Below are 23765 nucleotides of genomic sequence, written 5' to 3' on the forward strand. Positions count from 1 at the left end.
AAAACTAAATTGAAATTGGTATATTTTCAAAATCAACAAAATATTAAGCAGTATTTCCTTTGGTCTTTGTAATGAAATAATGTCACAACAAAACCTTTACTTTCAGTCTGCTAAGCAAAATTCGAATCGTTAATAAATGATAAATGATGTTATTATTTTCTGGAATTACTACAGTGAAAGTATTAGTGCTTATCGTTTACAAAAGAAAGCACTATGGGTTATGTATGGGCTATCACGAAAGACTTCTTGCAACATACACAAATATTCTTCTGTAATTATGTTACGAATATATGTGTGCATAAAATGTCATTTTTATTACGGTACTTGCAAGAATTTTGTTCTACCTAAGTAAGTATATCGTTATTTGTTACTTTGAGAACTGTATAGGCACTCAGAAGTAATTTCAATTGTATGGAAAATATGCATATAGGCCTAAATAAACAATAAAATAAAGAAAGAAGTAATGTGATAAGATGTACAGTATTTGTATACTATAAAAATGTATTTTTGTAATTTTTCAGCACTTCTTACATTGTACGCAATATTCTGGACTTTTATTTAATGCGATATAAATACAGTAAACGAAATGATAGAGATATGAAATCACAACGTTCATTGGTCAATTTTAAACGTTGCGCCCAACGTATTCAATTAATGTTATTTGTTTCATTGGAAGATGTACGAAGCTTCTTTAATAGAATAACGCTGATTGGTTACTTTTAAATCGCTGCCCTCTTGACCGATTGCGTATATGAATAATGCCCACCATATTATCTGAATAATGAATTGACGTAATAAGAAAAATATACATTCATGTTGATTATGAAATAGAAAGAATTTCAACTATATTCTTAAAAAATAAAGTTAAATATAGGCAAAAGGAGGCATTTTTATTCCTAATACTGAAAGTTCGAAATTTGTTAAAATGAAGTATTTTAACATACATTAAACACGGAAAAGGGAAGGATTTAAAAATAATTTCACAATTCTAAATATCTTGATCAACTGTCTTTCGTTGCATATGTAGCGATGTAGAGACGAGAAAAGTACCGCCTCAAATCATTAGCTTTTGCATTGATGTTCTTGTTCACTTGCTATTGCACTCTTTATCAAAGGCTTCTTTCTCAGTCTCATTCTTATGTTTCTTCTCTAACTTGTGATAAGATTTATTACGTCACAGATCACGGCATTGAAAATGATTGCAGAGGTATATTTAGGATTTTGTATTAATGTGCGGCAAACTACTTAAATCAAATCAAAAGTAATTAGTTTATTATTCGATACTAACTCACTATACAATTACTGTATGAATTAAATATTTATAAATAGTAAATAAACTTACGTGTATCCCCGTAACCATTCAAAATTGTCGATGGCGCTCCAAGCAGTGTAACCTTTTACATTGCAGCCGTCTAGTTTTACCGCTTTCAACATCTCATTAATGTAACTCTAAAAGAAAATGAAAAAATACATTATAAAAAAAGTTGTTTATTTAGTTTAGGACTTTAGTTGCTCGGACTTTAGTTGGAGTTCAGTTATTCCATTCAAAGTTTGCTTTTGTTCTTTTTATCGTGAAAAATGCCTGTGATGCGTCGACGCTCAGAATTTCGCAAGAAATGACAAAGCATTTGAAGGGAACAACAGATGACGCTAATACAAACTTCTTAAAATGAATAAAAATACGAAGAAAAACACGAGAAAAAGTAATAAACTATTACAATTGTTTCATGCCCAGAATTGTTTACTATGTAGAAAAATCCTCACAAGTATTGAAAACGTTGCTGCAAATTGCATAATTTGTTTTTAGTAGAGGAAGTACGTGTGCTATCATTCCGTCATCAATCGGCTCTATATCACTGCTCGAAGCTTTTTATGCCCAAACCACCTCTGAAAACGCAGCCGTCCGCAGGAGAGAACAGGTATTCCGAAGAGAGTGATGTCGAAGAACTAATCTGATTTTCACGAAGCTTTGCACTCGTTGTAAACAATGCAGACTGCAGTGCAGAAATGTTGCCAACTAATTAAACAAAAAATGTATGCAATTTTGTGCTAAGAAATGAATAAACAAACTGAAGGGGAAAAAATGAGATGGCATGGGCTTGTGATAGGAGAATCAGGAACCATTTTCTCTCGTTTGCAGTGGCGTACGCACTGCTCTCCTGAATTTTTGAACTACTATGTAAACGTAGACACGCACCAGAAGGAAGAAGGGCAGAACGTTGAATTTCTTCTACCAGTGTAAATTACAACTAAAACTTACTATCCCCATTCCTAACGTTTCCTCTAGCTGAGAATCTACCTAAAATGTTAGGATTCAGAGCCACAATTACATGATGATTTAGTGTTCCTACTAGCAGATCTATGGTTGGATGGATGGATTAAAGTTTATCGTCTCCTTCAACAACGAGGTTCTATGAGATTTGAATCTACAGTAGAACGAGTGATCTGAACTACATGAATTTGTTTCCGGAAATCGAACGCGGGTCTCCCGCCCGACGACGACTACGCGGATCATATAGCCACAAAGGAGTTAATTATCAGATCTAGAAACATGTGCAGTTGTACTCACGACTTCTATTCAAAATGAGCTCTTGTGGGACGCGGTGGCTCAGTGGTAGAGCGTTCACCTCTGTCACATGGGGTTCCTGGTTCGATTCCAGCTCGCGCCAAGTGAACCTTGTGATGGACAAACACCATGTGCGTGGGTTTCCTGTGGGTCCTTCAGTTTCTTCTCACATTCTTCATTTCCTCTGGGTCCTTCAGTTTCTTCCCACTTTCTTCATTTCCTCTGGGTCCTTCAGTTTCTTCCCACTTTCTTCATTTCCTCTGGGTCCTTCAGTTTCTTCCCACTTTCTTCATTCCACCATTTCATTCATGTTTTCATCATCACCGTCTCCTTTAGCCTAGCCTGCATAATCGTGGGACATAAAACTCAAAAGATTTTATTTCATTTCATTTCAAAATTGAGCTCCTTGTACGTTTCCATTACAGGCGAGCGAGTGTTTGGAACAAACAATTGCTCATTCTGGAAGAACTTGAAAACTACTGAGTTTATTTATTTATTGAATAGAGAATTTATTATTTTATTTCCTTTGTTATATGTAATAAAATACCTATAAAGTATATTTTGAATCCTGTGACTTATCCTTTGATTTGATATTTAACAGAAAAGTTACGCCATAAACTAATATCAGCAGTGGCGTATTTACGATTTCGTTTCGGGATGGGCTTCGCTAACTTTCGGGGGGGGGGGGGCTTTGCCTGGAAATGTGAAAATTCTGCAAGATATTTCATTTACTTTAGTATACTAAGTAAGATTTCGGGGGGGGGTTAAGCCCGGAATCCCCCCCCTAAATACGCCACTGAATATCAGTCATGAGAGTATGAAGACTCTATCAACATCTTATTCAACAAATTCCAAGAAACTTTTTAGATTCTACATAGGAATAAAGACACATTATTTAACATACACATAGTACCTCCTCTTAATTTCACTGCAGTCAGAAAAAAATAAGACTCAAAAGTTACGATCATTCCTATCCAATATTATAAAAATTCTTAGATGTTGAAGATTCATTTGTACATTATTTCATTTCTGGCACCGAATGTTCGGTTTTTGCATCTTTTAAATGGTCATTTATTCTGATCGAGTTTTAAAAAGGCGATATACAAATTATAACTGAAAAAATTAGCCTCATATTACTTCGTAATGAATCACTAAAACAGGTTTTATCCTCTTTAACTTCTCTCTATCCCCCTCACTCTCTCTCTTTCTCTCTTTTATTGACTATTTCCTCATCTCTAATGAAAGGTCAAACAAAGATCTGAAATACTATAAGGAACTTATTATCTTCAATAAGAACAGCGAGTTTATTTGATTTCTCTTTTTCATTTTCTTAGCCCATTTTCATGAAATGACAACGGTTTGACAATCATTCTTTGTGAAAAACTGAAAAATAACCAAGAGTTAGCAACATTGAAAATGAGACTAATAACAGTTTTTTCTTCCATGAGCAAATAGTACACAACAAATGCAACGTATGGTAATTACTGTATTGTTAAGGCACAGTAAGAACATGTAGGATCCGACTCAAAGTATGTATCTATATGAGATCGAAATCTTCAACCAAAATCAAATTTGTAAGAGAAAACTGTAACAACAAATGACAAAACACACGAAGTGCGCACCACAATTTAAAGATGTCGTCCAAGGAAGCCAGCAGGTTACCTGCTGCTCCGAGTTATTTTGCTAAACATAAACAAGGCAAACCCGTAAGTACAGAAGAAAAGCAAATACCTTATCAAAATATATCAACGTTGTTAACTTCACTTGAAGAAAATTAACACCTATAATAGCTAATTTTCATGTTCTCATAGAATATTTATTTACTTTGTAGTACTGAAATTAGTAGACCCTATTTGTACATTCGCATGCTATACAATGTAAGAAAGTACATCAATAAATTGAACTTAAGGGGGAAAAGTACCATCTGTTTCTCATGGATATGCGTAATGATTTAGGTAATAGATGAAAAAAGAAATAATCTCCCATAATGATAAATATGCTTGCTGTTACATACCAGCGCCATCTCTTTATCGTTCAGTTGATAATTTGACATAACTCATTGTAATTTCATCTATAATTACAGTTTGGAGAAAAATAACAATGTTCAGTTGCTCTTAAAGGAGAGGGGTTATATAGTATTGGGTATTTTGCTCTATATCACGGCAATGGTGTGAGAGTAAGACGAGTAATGCACATCGCAGTAGCAGAAATATAATGCACGTGCTGCAGCAGAAATATTGCGGGAAACAGGCGAAACAATTTCCTCTTCACCAATCAGCAAATAGTCGTGCGCGCAGTGATACAACATCAAGTTACGCGGTTTGTTTTTGAAGAGTGCAAAGGACTGTGAAAAACGCTTTAGATGACTCTTACACAAATTCTGTAAGTAAGAGAAATCATACTATCCTAAACAGCAGAACATTAATGATTTGTGTAGAGATCTAGGTCTGATAAAATGAAACCCTAAGCTTTTGGCATCTAGACTAAAGGAGTTATATTTGTTAGATGAAAGTGTGCGAGTCAGGAAGCGTCACCACATCTTCACAGATCTCTTCACTCGTCGAGATGGACTATGTTTCCCTCATGATGTGTCAAGGTCTCTTTGAGGCAATTAGGAAGAAACATGATCCAAGTGAGTGGTGGCTCTTTATTGACAGCTGATCTCCAAGCCTCATAGTTGTCCTGATACATAACGGGAACAAGTATTTTTCTCTCCCTCTAGTTCATTCAGCGTAACTGAAAGAGGAATACGAAAGCATCAAGATGTTACTAGAAGCCTTGAATTATGACGAGTATGGGTGGGAGGTGATTGGAGATTTCAAAATGGTAGCATTCCTGATGGGTCTTCAAAGTGGCTTCAAATTCCCCTGCTATCTGTGCCTTTGGGACAGCAGAGATGTAATATCACATTACACCAAGAAACACTAGCTACCACGGACAGAGTTAACTACGGCGAAGCAGAATATCATGTGTAAACCGTTAGTAGGTCCCAAGAAAGTGGTAATCCCATCATTACACCTTAAATTGAAACTCATGAAGCAATTTGTAACGGCTCTTGATAAGAACTCAGAAGCTTTCAAATATATTCACGACTTTTTCCACAGGCTGTCCGAAGCAAAGGTCAAAGCTGCTGTTTTCGTTGGACCCCAAATCAAGAAAATATGCAGTGCCAAGCTTAGGAATATTGAGAAAGGCGCGTGGGATAGTTTCGTAGCTGTGGTTCGTGTTTTTTTTGGGCAAACACAGAACTGAAAATTATGAAACTCTAATTGATACTCCGGTGATAAATTACAGCAAGATGGGTTGTAGGATGTCGCTAAAGCTACACATCCTTCTCGCTCACCTGGATAAATTTAAAGACAACAGAAAAGGGGCGATATTCTGAGGAGCAAGAAGCACGCTTCCATCAGTATATTCGCAACTTTGAGCAATGCTATCAAGGAGCATATAATGAACGTACGATAGGAGACTATATTTGGGGCATCATACGTGGAGGTGATCTGCATTTCTAAGTTTTCGCCCCATGTTTTCCTTCTGTGTTAGAATACAAGTAGATTCATAGCCTTTTGTTTATCCTTTTACCTAATTTCTTTGCATACGCAATAAAAGCAAGCTTCAATTTAGAAAATTCCTTCTTCATTCCATAAAAGCAAACTTTAACGTGAGTAATTTGTCATTTGTTTATTTCCACAACATAAGCTTTCAGAAAATAATACTCACTTACCAGGAACAAAATGTGTGTTACATGGTGTTATTGTCGGCACAGTTTAGGCCAATTTTGAATTCTAGTATTGTGCAAAATTTAACTCAGATTAGTAGGTGTAGATTAATAATGAATTAGCCGTGAATAGTGGCTGATATTTTCAGTTAAAACAAAATCGCGAGCGAAAGTGCGCGTGTGGTGCGGTTACGGTATTGAACAGGAAATATCAGCCACTATTCACGGCTAATTCATTATTAATCTACACCTACTAATCTGAGTTAAATTTTGCACAATACTAGAATTCAAAATTGGCCTTACGGTATGGCTTTCATTTCTTTGTTAATGATTTTACAACTTGGTGAATGTCGCTATGAAACGCAGATTATCAGATAATGAGGCCATTCATTTTTTTAAAAAAGAAAATAACTGAAATTCCTGGGGACAGTGGAACTGAAGCTGCGAGCGAAAATATTGAACTACTGATTAATACTTCATAACAACTTTCCACTTCCACCAAGTGAAATTTTGGCGTCTGAAGATTGCATCGAGAAAGGAAATGTTAGTGTGAGTGTTGTGTGTGAAAACGACACTTATCCCACTCATGAATTACAAAACAGACAGTCTCAATATTTTGCTTTTTTTTTAAGTGTAATATATTTTTAGTACTTTTCATAACGAAAATATAATGCTGAAAACTTTAAAAAAAAAGATTGTAGCTATTCAATAGTGTAACATACAAGTAAAGTGGTTTGTTTAGGGTTGTACGAGTGTATATACAATTAAATTTAGTGAATTCAGCAAAATTCTAGGTTTTAGGATTATTTTGTATAACTGGGGTTCTAAGTGTTGTGTTTTGATGTGTTCCAAGAAAGTGAAAACTGCACCTGATGGCAACGAACATGTTTCAGGAAGCTGCAGAAGTAAGTATTTCTTTAAATGTCGTAGCATATGCTTGTAGTATTTATCGTATTTTATTTTCCAAGAGTAATAACATACATTTAATGATATGTATGGAATTAAAAGTATAAGTTGTTCATTAATCCCTAGTTTCAATATAATTTCTTCAAAACAAGCCTCATTATTCATTACTATGATTAATACTATCCTTTCTATTTATTAGTAGGATTATTAGTAGGATTATTGCAAATTTGTTATTAAATAATCTGATCACACAATTTCCAGACAGAATTTTAAGATGCTCATGAGCAAGGAATCAAATCTCTTACACCTTCGTTGTTTAAGAATAAAAAGGGCTAGTACCTACTTGCGTTACTCTTGTCAATTTACTTAATAAAATATGAAATAGGATATACGGTATTTTAACTGAAAAATATACTATCCTATTAGTTATACAACCTTTCGTCAAACAAAGTGTTAGAAACAACCAGGAAAACTAACATTGATATACAAATATTCAGATCATGTCTTGCCCTCCCCCACTTTTAACGCCCAATTGCCGCTGCTGCCCTAACATATGGCATAATTAATTTGTTATACAAAACTCTACAAAGCGTAGTTTACTTTAAGGGGTGAGTTTCCTTTGGATGAAGTTCACGGAACACGCCTAATAATTTTGTTCGTTTTTCACAAGAGAATGTTTCGTTAATAATTGCAGCATAACGTGGTTTAGTTTAAGGAATTGAAGCTAAAAGTTAGTACGGTGGCCCGTACCTTTTATTTTCTAAATTTTAAATATTTATTTCTTTTATAAATATGTTTATTATTTTTACTTTAGAGAATATTGTAAACATTTAGTCTAAATTAAAGGAAAGTGGACTCTACCAATTTGATTTTTTCATTCGGCAACTACGTGCATGAACAAGTGGAACATGCAGCCGAAAAACGAAGCAAATGTTAACTTAAACAAAAGTGGGATTTTGAGTGAAACATCAAATTTAGGTTTCGGTGTGTCTCGCGGTCTGTTTCATGAAAAACTGTGAGTACAGTTTCATATAGATGAGTAGAACAAAGAAATTTGTGCACAATCCATCCTAGGTGGGCGTAGCATGAATTTAAGTTATTTTAAAATTGTCTCGGCGGCTTGCGCAATACGTACGCACGCCCCAATTACTGAAAAAATTACTATCTTCAAAATAGTTATTACTAGAAAAGCTTTACCGACATTCAAATATATGACTGATTCATCATCGCTGTCATCATATTTTGTAAAATTACATCTTACTTTCAGTCTAGAATACGTGGGAAATATACAAAATTTCAGAAGTATACCAAGCCAACGCAATGGTGTGGAGTTGTATAACGGATATACATTGAGCTTCATATGTAAGATTACTTAGATGCTAAGACATGTCTTCTTTCGTCTTCCGAGATATAGCTTTATATCTTTAAACTTTTTACAAGGAATTTATATTAAAATATTATCGATTCTATGCTTATTCTTTCTACTTATCTTTATAAGTTGACAAAATTCTAGCAGATACTAACCCTATAATAATTTACTCTTCCAGTGTCATTGAGCTCTCCTCGATCAGAGAAACCACTTTCTGTAACATAAATTGGGGGATTGTTGTACTCATTCTTTAGCCAGTTGAGTAACCTGCGGAAACCCCATGGGACAACCTGTAATAAAAGGCAATATGATCAGTATATTAAAGTGTTACCACTCATTTAGATGCATTCATAACATTGATGAACCAAGTGGCAGTTAAAAGTTATGTTAAGCTCAAAACATTCAGCAAAATTTTGTCAAATGAATATGCCCATATCTTTGCATAGTATCATTTTATACACTGCAAATTCTGTAGGTAGAGAATTTTAAAACAATGGTATCGTTAAGGAATATTTTTAACGATAACTTTAGTGTTTTTTTCCTACTTTTATAAGATATTAAGTATTTTATTTGAGCTCTAAGAATTAATCTTATTTCTTGGGATTAAAAAAGGTCAATGGTGAAAAAAAGGTTGAAATCTTTTAACTTAAAAACAAATAGAAATAATACTTTCAGAGCTCAATTCTACTCTTAAAGTGAGGGCAAATACACTCCCATACTATCACCGTTACAAATTTCGATCTTAAACAAAAAGATCAACTTAGAAATCACAAAGGAAGCACATGTCTTACGCTTCACAGAAATCTGGTAGTTTTGAGAAGGTTTAACGTTAAATACGTTTTATCAAGAGAGAGAATTAATTTCTTGCATGTGACTGATCTTCTACAAACGGCAAATTTCGTAAGATGAAAGGAAAAAATGAAAGAAAAGAAAACACTTTATTTAATGAGAAGCGGAAAACATCTTATGAAACTATTTACCATGGAAGACATTTTTTTAAAAAAATATTAAATTGATCTCTTTGTTCTCGACCAATTTCAAATTCATGCAATAAAAGATGTTGAGATCATTCAAAGAAAATACCCGCCATATTTAATCAAAACCGAATAATTTTTACGAAAATTATTATGGAAAATAGTTTAATTATCTTTTATGTTACTTCCAAACCCATTTCTCATGTATTCTTCTGGAATTTCAACTTCAATTCTATTTTTAATAAACAAAAAACCGTCAAGGATTTCATTAAAATCTGGTACATTTTATGAAGTTATCGTAGAACAGACACACGATATGCAAAGTGTAGAAGTTAGATTATATTCACGTGAATACTATTATAAACGGTTGGCGTTAGTACTATAAACTTTATTTAATGAATTTGAGTATTTTGTTTTTGTTATGGATTTGGCTATGTGGACTCGAAATCAAAAAAGGAATTTAAATCATGCGAGATTAACCATTGCAGTATACGTCATTTTCCACCACACTATCTACCCTGAAACTCAGCTGGATCACAGGATCACATCGCACAATTTTTTCAGACTTTCACAAATGGTCATATCTTCCTACTTCTGTCACTACGGAGTAGGATAATAGTATTGAGGAAGTAGTTATATCTTAAAGCTTACAGCCGCGTACTCCCCATGTAACTACAAATTTTCCATCTGTGATCTTCGCGTTCTTACATGTATACGCATTAACGCTTGAAGAGTTAGTTAAAAAATGTAGGTATAGATGAATTGCATTTTTTTTCGTTCTATTGAAATCCAGGACAAACAGAGATAAGAAGACAGATCCACAATAATACTGTAAACTATGTTCTAATTACCTTATTTTATTTTCTTATTAATAGTTTTTGAACTGATGGATTTAGTGTATTTCACTATCATCTGTACATGTTTTATGAGGACTCATAAGCCATTGTCACAAGCAGCGCCACAAATCTGTCTTCAACTTTGGAGGGGACGGGTAAGACCCTTCCTATATATATGTTAGCGATGTTCAAAATATTTATGAAGTTAAAAAACAATGTGTGAAGGATCAGGGGACCTCGGGCAGATTTGAGGGTTATTCTGAGGGGGTTCAATTTCATCTCACTTTCCTTTGTGGCAATCGGACACAAATCACCACATTTCTCCCAAAAAATCCACTTCAAATCAGATTATTGTGGGGATAGTCCCCTCGCAATTCCATGATTGGAGGAGACATGTTCCCCCTCATCCTCCCCGGGATTTGCACCAGTTGTCATAAGTGAAGCGACATCACCATTTACATACCAGCGAAAATTTACCTAAAACACTCACGCACACAAAATTTTATGTCATTGGTCGGGAATCTAGGAGAGTGTGAAAGAGTGAAAGAAAGGGTATTAAAAGAAAGGTTGAAGTCTTGTCTTGCTTACAGGGCTAAGAACGAACTTATAATTCTTACCCTGAGCCAGGAAGACGCAGATTGTGGCCATGATTCGTCTACGCTTTGAATGTTAGTTTGGTCTCTTTCCCATGAAGGACTGACTCCTCCTATTCCTGCCGCAGCATAGTTTGTTGAGTAGTGATTAAGACCGAAGAAATCATATGTTCCTAAAACAATTAATATTAATGTTACGTACTCATGTATTCTAGAGTCGTATACAGTGGAGACAATTACATGAAATCTTCATCTACCTCTTTTAGTCATATCCTGTAGGCTCTAAGAATGAAATGAAATGGAATTTATGAATAAGCATTTTCTTAATAGAGAAAGCTATATTTTGTCATCAAAAATGTAGTGTCTCCATCATGAATTTCACCCATCACTTTTTACCGAGCATAACGATAGCCTACTATTAAAAACTTACCTGTCCACACATTTCGTCCGGAACGTTTCGGTAATTGATTATTACTCATTTCGTATTTTATCTTGTTCGATTTTATCTTCATACGTTGATTTGTTTTAGTTGTTTTTCCTTTTACTAAATACTAGAGTGAAATTGGTTTTCTTTGGTGCTTGATTTATGAAAATCTTACATGATTCTTACAGATCGCTTCCGTAATAATATGCACAAGACTACAGTTATTGATTTTAGGTTCATGGATGACTCAATATGTTTACTTCCTGCTCTACAGAATTTTGTTAGCGTGAATTATTAGGTAAAAGTGAGAAATCTCATATATATTGCTAATTTTCACACAAAAAAGTCCCTTTATCAGGAAACAAAAATAAAATCATATCCCACATGCTGATATAAATGAATCAGTCAATTTCTGTAAAGAAAAGTACCGTATTGACAGCAGTGAAAAATAATTTCTGAGTTTTTCAAACTAACAATCATCTCTTTGGAAACGTTTCCCATACTTATTTATAGCAAATTGTTTAGAGAATCTGATTGGTGAACAAACTAATTCATGGTATTCAAATAATAATAATAATAATAATAATAATAATAATAATAATAATAATAATAATAATAATAATAATAATAATAATAATAAAGAATTAAATTGCTCTACCTCTAATGTACTCGATTTCTTCTTGGGTGAAAACAGGCAATCGCGATCGTGGGCGTCCTTCTTCTTCACTGTATTGGTCGATTAGCTGGCGCATGATTGGAGGGTAGTCACCATCTTCAGAAAATATGGGGTGAGCATACCAACCACCCTATTATAAAGAAAGCGAGATTATGTAAATTCAATAAAAGTATATCTTCTTTAAGGGGGAAAACTTAATTAAATTAATGTTCATGTGAAAAGTATAGGGACCTAAAAATATTATGTAAATCGACGTATGTATGTTGTTTGCATCTACAAAAGTAGTACAAATTTATGTGGATCGGCTTTCAAACATTTTTGAGCATGACAAACTACTGGATGTGGGACGTTAACCAAAGCTACTACTGAGATTGCTGTACATTCTGTTTCTACTTTTCCCAGTGTCGTACCAATGTAGGTAGTTTCTTACTGGACAATATACCTCTTACAAGTTTCTGAGAAACAATTTGAGCAATGTCATTCATTCGTTTTCTCGATTTGAAGAAGCCAAATTCTGTCATATCCGGTATTCCTTCAGCATAAATTCTTTCTAATTATATTTGACAGGGCCGTATTTAATATTTATTGCCGTCACCTCAATATAGCAAATCGGAAACAGTGAAATGAAAATTCAACATTTTAAATGGGTTGGTAAGTGTTGGAAACTGTAGGTAACTCTAGAAGTTAGTTAACACTATTAAGCTTTTAAAAATTATGATAAAAGAATACGGTGTCAAGAACGAAGGAGAAAAATAACCATTGATATAGTGCTAGAATTTTTGTAGGCAAACACTCGTTTTCAAATACATAGCATATACCCCTAGCTGTTCATTCCTTCGTAAATTTAAGTATACACTGGACTATAAAAATATTAGGTGGATGTACCGTATACACCGAATTACATTTATGGAAATAATGAATATAAATTCATTACTAGAATATCAATTACCACTTTCTAATCGAACAGATTCTTGATCCATGGATATTTTTTAAATTTAAAATTCCGTAAGAAATTTACATACGCTTCGATAATAAATTAAGGCAATATTCCTAACAATGAATTATCTTGGACAATATCTGACATTCATACCCATAGATATGAATTTGATCACCACAATATCAATGCTTGCCAGCTCAGAGACAAAAACTAATTGACTAGAAACACTGAGTCGATTCTTTCATATTTGTCAAAGTTTGACTACAGCAACAATCTGATATGAGTGCGGTAGTGACCTGATACATGCTTGGAAAGTTAAATGAACTATGATGTAGCAGGTGTATACTTGTATGATGAGGTTTACTTTTTTTTAACTAATAGTGAAGTCTTTGCAAGTTTTTGTGATCTAAAACCAGCTGAATTCTCTTGATTTAAGTAAGCTATTGCTCTCTTACATATTAATAAACTTTGAAGCACAAAACTGTATTGTGCTAATCTAACATCGTAAAGAAATATTATTTTCAAAATTAACTCATTCTAGTACTTTAGACTCAGTTACACTTACCTGAAATTGTACGCAGTTCTCTGCTGCTTGGATGTCTTCAGTAGAATTGGTCTTTGGTTCACACCAGCCAATGTTCAAGGTAATACCAACCTGACCTGCAAAATATTGTCATTTCCATGAAGAATATGAAGCAAATAAAAGGATGTCATTATTTCAAAATCATGATTTGGCAACAAAGATCAAAAATAAGTTTATTTCTTTTATTTATATTTCATAGTGAAATTTATAACATTCGAAAACGGTGATCATAGTATATTATTACATTGCACTTTTTAAATGCAAATAACGTTAACATTTTTTAGATTCGTAGCAGTTATGTCGCTTTTAATTTACATTCTTTTTGTACTTACAATCATTAGATTTTTCATGGTTTTGCGTCTACAGGTTTCCATATTTAGTACATAAATTCCGTGACGCTACAATCGAAGAATAGCTATAGTTACTGTGACTGACTGTTAGTCTTATGAAGGTTCTATTGCCATTATATCTTAATTACTAGAGTAGAGTCTATTACTTTATGGTTGAAAGAGACTCTTACGAGTGGATCGATACTAAAAATGTTGTTCACCGATAATACCAAACCCAGGGCCACTCACAACAAAAGTAAGCATGCTAATAATTCGGTCATGATTTCTTTAAATTCTTTATTCTTGTGAAGAAATGTTTGCAAAGACGTATATATAATATAGTTCACTGAAAGTTACAGACAGTAGTAAACTGAAATTCACAGCATACTTTTCTAAAGTATCATTTACTGTGCTAACTAGTTAATTCAATAGCCTTTAGAACCGGGAGTTTGATACCGTATTAACAGAAGCTCTCCAATTAATTTCTATCCTTAGAAGACTGGATTTACTTTCCAATTTGTATTCTTATTTCTGCTAGGTCCATCTTAATACTCTCCTCCAAATTGCACCTAAGTCCTCCTAATGTTCTTTTTCCGATTGGGTGTCCAGTTAAAATTTTGAAAACGTTTCTACTGTCTTCCATTCTGGCTACATGACCTGCCAACCTTCAAATTAGGAAAGACAAAAGAGTTTGGACTGAATAAAGTTTGGACTGAATAAAGTTTGGACTGAATAATAACACCACAAGTTCCCTGGTTTCAATTGACACTTAATTTCTTCATGGATATGGTTTTGTCTTCTTGATGTTTATCCTAGATATCTGAGAGTATTCACTTCCTCAAAACTATTATTTGATATTTTTAGTATATCCATAATTTGCAATATTATGGTCACGACGAATTTCCATATATTTAGTTTTCTCGGCATTCACTTTTAAACCAATATTCCCGCAAACGTTTAAGAAAATGCCTGCACTTCTTTCTAGTCCTCATATCATCCTCTATCAGATTTACATAATCAGCGTACGCTATATCCTGGTGAGTAGCAATCAGCTTTAAGCCCTGGTTACTATCTTTGATTTTCTTTATAGTGTATTCCAGAACAAATTTAATAATAGTAGTGCCAACGCATCTCCTTCTCTAAGGCCATTTTCGATGTGAAAGCTAGTGGATAAGTATTTCCCACTCGAACTTTATTTCGGGATTCATTTAAATACATTTTTAATCAATCTAACTAGTTTTTTCGGTTTACCAAAATCAGTAAGAATATTGTATAATGTTTTCCTTCTAAACGGGTAAGTCCTGAAATCAATGGATAATCTATATGCAGGGAAATTGTATTCCTATTTGTTTTCGCGTATTTGATGAATGGTAAAATCTGGTCTATAGTTGACAAATTTCGCCAAATCCGCACTGATAATCTCCAAGAATTTCATATGCGTGTGGGATCAATCTTGCTAACAAAATGTTTGGGAAGATTTTATAGGATATTGACAATAAAGAAATGTAATAATTATTACAATCAGTTTTGTCGCTTATCTTGTGAACTAGAAGAATGATTAATTCCTTTCATTCTAGTGTCGAATCCTCCTTGTTCCAGATGAGGAGAATAAGTGTTTGTTCAGATGACCCGGTGATATGACATAATATAGCTGTCAGATTGATTCTCTTTCAGTTGATTATTTGATTAGCAGTAAAATTTTTGCGTCGTAAACTGTTTCTATTTTATAATAAATGCAGATTGATCCCAAATGATTCATTGTGTTTTCGTCTTCAATATCATGCATTCCCTCATTTTTGCTAACCTGATAGGCTATCCTCATAGAAGATTTTCCGGGACAACATAATTGTACGGATCAACACTGTCTTCCTCCGGACTACATCGGACTTCACGTTTGGAAAACGGATTCAACGAGACCTAATGGTTTGTAACCAGCTCACGAGGTGATGAGGTGTGACAAAAGTCGCGTAGAAAAAGGGGAATTAAGTGCCTAAGAACATATAGAAAGAGAAAACTCAAGACGAATAAATTGGGAGCAGATATTGAGGATCGTGGCAATGACATAATTGCTCTTGGAACTAAATCTCCAGGACTTATTTTGCTTGTTTTGTTCTTCAAACTACAATACTCCTTGCAGTCGTAAGACCATTGGAAACAACATGAAGTCTAAGTAACATGAATACAACGAATAATGCTGTGTCACTTCGACTTTTGAGTGTATTACATAGATTTAAATCCTATTAAATATCTGCAGTACTATTTGAAACATTCTCCGGAAGAATTCTTGTTTGCTGATATGGGAGTGACTGGAATTTGATATTCCATGGATACACAATACTTTAAGACTAACCTACGTTTAACGGTTTCATCTGAAAACAAATGAACTCATACACTGTAAGAACCAAGAAGAAATTTTACGGAATCATGAACCCGTGGATTTTTGGGGTCATATATTAAACGTAAATAGTGTTTTTTTATTATTTTTTATGTTGATATTTTCTTTCTAAAGCACAGGGTTTATCTAATTCATAAAGTGCAATTTTTAATTGTTCATTATAATAATAGTTGCTGGATGTAATAATTTAAATTGTTTTGGTGTGTTCATATGCTTAGTGCCGTACTGAATGAATTTCTTCGAAAATGACTGATCTGCTTACGTAGTCAACTAAGTACGTCCTACTTCAAAAAGGAGAATTTTTCTAGAGGTGAAACAGGTTCAGAAATATGATTAGTTACATACTGTACGTGGTAGATATTAAAAGTATCATAGATGATAATTTAATATACCTTGCTGTGATTCCCTGAATTCTTCGTCATATATATGATAAGCTCTGGCATGGGCCTTGAGAACAGTGTGGGTACACAAATATTCTGCGATGCCGTGAGCGTTGATTCCAGGAGCATGCTCTCCTTGGTCGTACCCCTGGACGCAAAATGACAATGGTTCGTTGAATGTCAGCCATAATTTGACCTAGTAATAAAAGAAAACAATTAATAGCTCATATTATATTTTTAGAGAAAATTTTATCTATACATTCACCACAAGAACTCGTTAGTTTACAAGCTATTTGCCTTACGACCCTCGAAAACTCACTTCTTACCAGAAAAGTATCACAATCAAAAATTTGTACTGCTGTTCTTGTAAATTGTCGACGAGTATATTTTGTGTGTCAGGGACTGTTGTCGTTACTTCTCATGTAAGATATCTGTGTTTTGCAGCCAGAGATGATAATATTATAAAAGTATATATCTGTTTATATTCATTCTTAAAAACATCACAAGTATGAGAGGGTGTATATTAGTGGTTTGGATTTCTGCCGTACAAGTGGGAAGTGTTGGGCTTAAATCCCATGACGGGCACCCTGATTGAGATTCCTCAAAGGTTTCTGTCTGGTTTCTCTTGGGAAATAGCAATATGGATGTTAGAAATATAGGCAGTGGTTGACACTTTCTAACGATTGCAGTACAAACTAGTTTTACACATTGTATTTACAACTTTGTGTAACAAAAACATTAATCTGTTGTATCTATCTATCTACCTATATATTATATATATGTATTCAAGTGCCCGACTGAAACGTATCCAACGTGTTCTTTCAAAGGTGCAAATATCAAAATTATAATACTTAGTAAATAAAAGTTGTGTTTGAATAGAAAAATGCGGTGTTAAATAGTTTAATGCGATGTTTCTGTGTTGCCCAATTTGAATTAAGGTTTTAGCAGAAGTCTAGTGCTACATCAACTCAAATGATTTTGAAACAAATTGTTCAATTCCTTAGACATAGCTACTTTGAGTATGGAGTTATTTTAGTAACGCATCATTTATGCTGTTTTATGTGAAGGTAAGAACCAAAAAATTTAAACAAGGTATGATTCGCTTAATCAATTATCAAGATGCTTGATATAAATGGCTAAATAAATTGAAAATGTGTTGTGTATTCTTGTGGATCCGCGGATTTTATGTTGGGAGCGACCAATGTCAATTTTCATTGTAATCATGATTGCATCAGAAGGTATTTATACTTACACGATCTCCAAATTCTCTGAAAGCCAAACGTGCGTATTCTGCAAAATAATCTACAATCACTGGATTTGGTATTCCTCCAATATCTTGCAGCGGTTGCGGAAGATCCCAATGATAAAGTGTTATCTAAATAAATAACAATATATGTGATTAACCAAATTTAAAATTAATGTTTTATCTATCTAGCAAGTTTTAAGATTGAATCATAATATTGCACATACTTGTTATAATTATCTCAAAGGAATATAGTTATCTCTAAGAATCAAGTGCTGATAATAATTATCCTAAAGTATGTTATACTGCCATGAATCCCACAAAGGATTTGAGTCAAGGATTTGAAATTGCTTAATGTGTGATAAGCTCATCACGGGCTCAATTATCTTTTGGCTCATATTCTTATCTGAAGTCTATAGCTGCTGCACTGATCTAATGGCTAGTGCGTCAACACGTTTAGTTCATGAGAACTCGGGTTCGGAATCAGCGAAAGCACTACGGAGGAGCGGATTCCACATTAAACTGTAGGCCCATGTCTCACACGGAGTCAGTGCCAAACGGGACACTAATCTCCAAGTCAATATATCAAACAACCAAGCGAAGTATACTGCCTTTCTTTCTGGTTGCTCTCTAATTATGCTCACATCGCTGGATGAACAACCTGGCCGCCCAAATTCTGTTATTATTTTTTTTTCATTTAAAAGAGATACAACACACCAGTAATTGTTAGATTGTTGTGAATGAAGTGATCGCTTTGATGTCTGGCGAGAGACTCACTTCAGCAACACAACACAAGGATGGACTATGGTCAAGCGTCTTACATCAGAAACTTCGTATTCGTTTAGCAAACAGACTGGGATACCTGAATCGCTGGGAGGCAGTGCGTTGTTGAACAGGATAGAATAAAAGTGTGCCAGAGAAAACACAAAATTACGAGTGATTTTCCTGTGCGACTTCAAACTGAAACATTCTTCAGCAAGCTGAAAAACGACACATGAACAATGCATTTGGACTATCAATAGCGAGCGAATAAACGCACAATTCGCCGTTAATTTCCCAAATTTTATTCCGATGACACTAAATGAGCACCGTAGGCACCGAGCAACATAGATGAGTTTCTCAGGAACATCTTATAGGCTTACACTCGGAAAAGTGTTCGTGCCATTGAAGACAATTCAGTTATACACCATACTACCATATTATCATTTGTTAGCTCCGTGCAATCGGTAACGTAAAAAAAATGAGGTCATGAGTTGAAACAGCCAACAAAAATGGAGCGTACAGCCAACAAAATTGGAGTTTAAGGAACAACCGAGAAAGCTATCTGCATCGGATTGTCACTTCTGATGAGAAAGGAATGGATCTTCTATGATATTCGTAAACGGTCAGAAAAGTGGTTAGATCTACACCAAGGTCAAGATAGATATCAACAGTATGTTGTTGATGATATGGTGTTCTATGATGGGGTTGATCCCTCATGTCTTTCTCCGTTTAGGAGAAACAATCACTATGGATCATTACAGTGCTGAACCCCTTGAAATGCCCTGCAGCTTTGGTCCAAAACATCCAGAAATGATCAAAGGACATGAGGTCTTCATGTTACATGACAATACACGCGCACATTTCACTCAAAAGACGTTGGAGTCTCTCCATTAGTTGCAGTACAAAATCCTTCCTGATTCCTCGTATTGTCTTGAAGTCATACCCACGAACTAGCATCTACGCTTCCGGCATCTTTGAACACTCCTGGGAGGGGAAGATCTTCCTAATTATCGAGCACTGCAATGTGCTGCTGAGAACTTCTTCGTTTCTCAGGATCCCGAGTTCTTTCGCTGCGGTATTCAATTGTTGGATAAGAGATGGGGAAAGTGTGTGATTGCGGACAGCGATTATTTTGGTAATCGAGATATTGTTGTTTTCATTTTTAGGACTTGGGACATGGCGCACTTGAGACAGATATTTCATTCGCACTAATCTAACATAATCAGAGTAGCAGATACTTAAATTTAAACTTTTGGGAGGGAAATATCTTAAAGAACTATTTTTATTTTTTAAAAAGGCAAAGAAAATACTTACAAATGGAGTAATATCATTTTCCAACAATAAATTGATAAGATTGTTGTAATAATCAATACCAGGCTGGTTGATAACATCAAGGTCTCCTGTTGGTAAAATTCTCGGCCATGACAGTGAAAATCGATAGAAGTGAACCTGAAAATGAATTACAGTATAAAAATGCTTGAATTTTTGTTTCTTTATTGTCATTATGTTGTCGTCATTTCTGCTACTAGACATAAAGAGAAAAAGGTAAACTCATATGAAATTCTATACATTATAAAACATTGTTGCTTTGTATTTTATGTAACTGAACTCTTGGTCGTATTTTACACCGTTTTTGATACTTTCGAAATTTTCAACACTTACAAAATACTGCTACTGAAGATATTCACAGGAACACTGGAAGACACGAAACCAACACGGTGGAACCCGAAAATGATCGAATCGCCCAGAAACCACCCATAAAAGGGGACGTGGAGAAGACCAAGATCACTGATCAGATAACCTACAACATCCACTCCTGAGGTCGCATTGGACAAAGGAGTTTTCCTACCTACATAATCTAGAGTAGCTGCATAGGGTGAAAGAAATTCCTATCACAACTCATCTCCGGGGGCTGCTTTGGGCGAAGGAGGATCTCTATAAACCGTCTCCCATAGCTGTGGAGATTCCTCTATAAAACCCTGGAGGCTGCATTGGGCAAAAAGGTTACCCTTACGTACCTAATTCCAACCTTTATCAGCCAACGCTACTTTATGTATGCTAAGGACTAATATTGAAACACTTATTTTGTATCTTTACAAAGAAATTTTGTAATTATTTCATAGAGAATTATTTAATAATAAAATTGGTGAAGGGCTAGTATCGGACTATTATTGACTTTACCAAAAGACCTAACTATATATATCACAAGGCTCAAGGAGGCTATATTTTCCTCACAAGGCTGCGCGACACATCGGTTGGGAAAGACTGATTTTAATCATTGTGAATGATTGTATATAATACTCACCCCCATCTCCTTCAGGAGTTGAACATCCTGCTCATAAAGATGATATGAGTCAGCTGCCACATCACCATTTGAGCCATCGACTGTTTTATTAGGGTACATATGCAACATATGATCCCATATGCTTTCTCCTTTGCCTTAAAAAAAAGCATTATAAAATACGTAGAATCCTTAGATATTTATCACACATACAGATAAAAAGACAAAGAAATGAGAGAAAAAACATGTATACATATAATAGTATGGACAGTAGAGCTCAGAGTTATTAAGTAAAGTTATAACATCATCTCGTTAAAGACGAGGGCTTATTTTCGTTCGTTTTGTCAGAAAGTAGTGTAGATACATACAAAGGTTCATATGGGAATACGAGTCACATGACTGGAAGCTTTGAAATTAGAGCACAAGTTTTCCAAAGTGTGCAAATACAGTGACAGGAAATATCTATTTAATTGTAAAGGAACGAGTTGAAGTACATTTAAATCAACGTTATACCAAAAATGAATATTCAAATTTGAAACCATCCTCAACACATTCAAATTTACATTGGAAAAAGGAAAATTTGTTTCCAAAAGTCTGTAATAAAGTTTTACCGAATACAAGTGGGTTTTGTAAGTCTTAATTGACTAAAGAATTAAGAATAAACCTCGCGTAAAATTTCATGAGAAGTATGGCGCTCTATGAACTAGAAACACGAACAATACGAAAAGTGATTAGAAAGAACTAGAGGCTTTTAAAGGGAAGGATGGAGAATATTGGAGGTCACTAAAAACATGAAAAAGATCTGGTTGGATGGTTAAAGAAAATTAGGAACGTGGTACTAGGTATGGTGGAAGGAAGAAAAGAGAGTGGAAGAAGACGCTACAATAAAAAAATAGCTGCTAATCCAGACCAAATGATCAGCGTAAGATCGTGAAGAGATCTAATTTTTTTGACATGAAAGAATAATTACGTTGATAAGATGGAACTATAGTGATACAGAACCTAAGCAATGTTTCTCAAATTTAAAAGCGCTATAAAATCTGAGTTTCTTGATGGAAGACATATTTCTTAAGCTATGCTTTCCATTAAGAGCTCCTTCGTGACTTTAATGGTTAGCGTAGGTTCCTTCAACGCGGAAGACCCGGTTACAGTTTAAGATGGAAACTCATATAATTTAGATCCAGCCTTAATATTTAGATCCACGTCTCGTGTAGTCTCGGTGCTGAAAAGGACGCTAAACTTAGATCCAACCAATCAATTCAATCAAGCTTTCAGTAACCGTTTAATAATCGATTTATGATTTTACTGTGATTTTGAGTTAAGATTTAGATATATCACACACTTTCACGTACAGTATATTTGACTACATACGAAATAGAACATCTACACTGCTGCGGAAAATACGATTTAAATCCCTTTAATGGAACATTCTCCTATCCCAGTATATTTTGCATTGAGTGTTTGAAACTTCTTAGAATCACTGTTATTATTTTAATTACTTATTTGTGCGTAACATATTTTGCAAACCTCTTGACATTGTGTAGAAGTATGTGATAAGCATATTTGTTTGGATTCTAATACATTTTGCAGTTTATTGAAAGAATATTTGTGTTAACACTTCCGTTACATTTATAAAATAAACACATTGTACTTTAGTCGTACTGAATTGAAATATTACAATATATTGTTTTCTCTATGTAAATTGGAAATCCAATATACATAATAGTGAAAAAGAAAAAGTGCAAAGAAAACTTGCATTTCCTTCTACACAAGGTAGTACATTTTACAGTTTCCCATGGTACAAAAGGAAGCATTCTTTTACTTTGTCCGTTTGCATGTATACAAAAGTATAGGGTATTTATCAACCTAACATTTTTTCAGTCCATCCAATAAAAAAATATAGGTGAGTAAGGAAACACAAAGTATCAGAAACATCCTGAATATTTTCTCTAGAAATATACAGTTAACAGTGACAAAGCACCTTAGTATTTAGTAAAATGTCACATAAAATTGTTATCCGATGGTCTGTCAAACCAGTCACGTAGTCGTTCTAAAATCTGTTAATTCCAAATAACGAAACTTTGTAGAAAAGAGAGATAATGTACAACGAGATACTTTGTATAAATTGATAATTACTTGTATTTTTGGGCAGAAAGTACTTCTACATAAGCACTATACCAGATATAACGTTAATTTAAAAATAACAAAAGAAGAATGTTTTTAATATATGTAAAAAACATACATTATAGTATAATTAGTTGCTATGTTGTGGTTGATAGATACCTAACAAACATGTGCGATTGCAATACAGTCTATGTACATATTCGTTCAAAGAGAATCAACGAATAAAATTGTTTAAAACGTATCATCGTTTTGTAATTTCAATATAAAGGGTTAAGTTTAGAGTTACCCCTCCGCTTTTTATAAAAATCAGGAAAATTTACAGGAGAAATGAGGTAAGAAATGATAATTTAAAGTTTTTACTTGATGTTTAGGAATGTAAGTTCGGCATGAGAGTTATGTTTAATACGAGAAAAGATATGTGGAAGTTAGTACTATTTGCCGGATGCTGAAGCATTCGCGGAAGGTTTTATCAGCATGGTAGTTGTAAAATATGGCGAATATGGCGAACAGGTGTAACGGATGCCCAAAAATAATGAAGAAAACCTTTTAAATTTTTGTGAAGCCCACGGAGTACTAACGTTAAGTGAAATGTAACAATTTTTAATAATTTAAGCACTGTTTTTTGTATGTTGCGAAGTCCAAGGGCACCGTCAGACTGGAGGGGCAACT

General features: G+C 34.2%; 1 protein-coding gene across 1 annotated transcript in view; it reads right to left on the minus strand.

Annotated features, from left to right (window-relative positions):
- LOC145665164 (lactase-like protein) overlaps window positions 1–23765 on the minus strand; it is a 51687-nt gene that overhangs the window by 2538 nt on the left and 25384 nt on the right. Inside the window, exons 11-19 of the mRNA XM_081732447.1 lie at window positions 20997–21130; window positions 20006–20140; window positions 17939–18061; window positions 16699–16882; window positions 13565–13659; window positions 12045–12192; window positions 10987–11135; window positions 8715–8849; window positions 1343–1449 (exon numbers count right to left, since the gene is read on the minus strand). Of these exons, the coding sequence (XP_081588573.1) occupies window positions 1343–1449; window positions 8715–8849; window positions 10987–11135; window positions 12045–12192; window positions 13565–13659; window positions 16699–16882; window positions 17939–18061; window positions 20006–20140; window positions 20997–21130 (1210 nt within the window). The remainder of the gene's footprint in view (window positions 1–1342; window positions 1450–8714; window positions 8850–10986; window positions 11136–12044; window positions 12193–13564; window positions 13660–16698; window positions 16883–17938; window positions 18062–20005; window positions 20141–20996; window positions 21131–23765) is intronic.

This window comes from Thermobia domestica, chromosome 11, assembly GCF_964235325.1.
Source record: "Thermobia domestica chromosome 11, izTheDome1.hap1.1, whole genome shotgun sequence".
Classification (NCBI taxonomy): Eukaryota; Metazoa; Arthropoda; class Insecta; order Zygentoma; family Lepismatidae; genus Thermobia; species Thermobia domestica.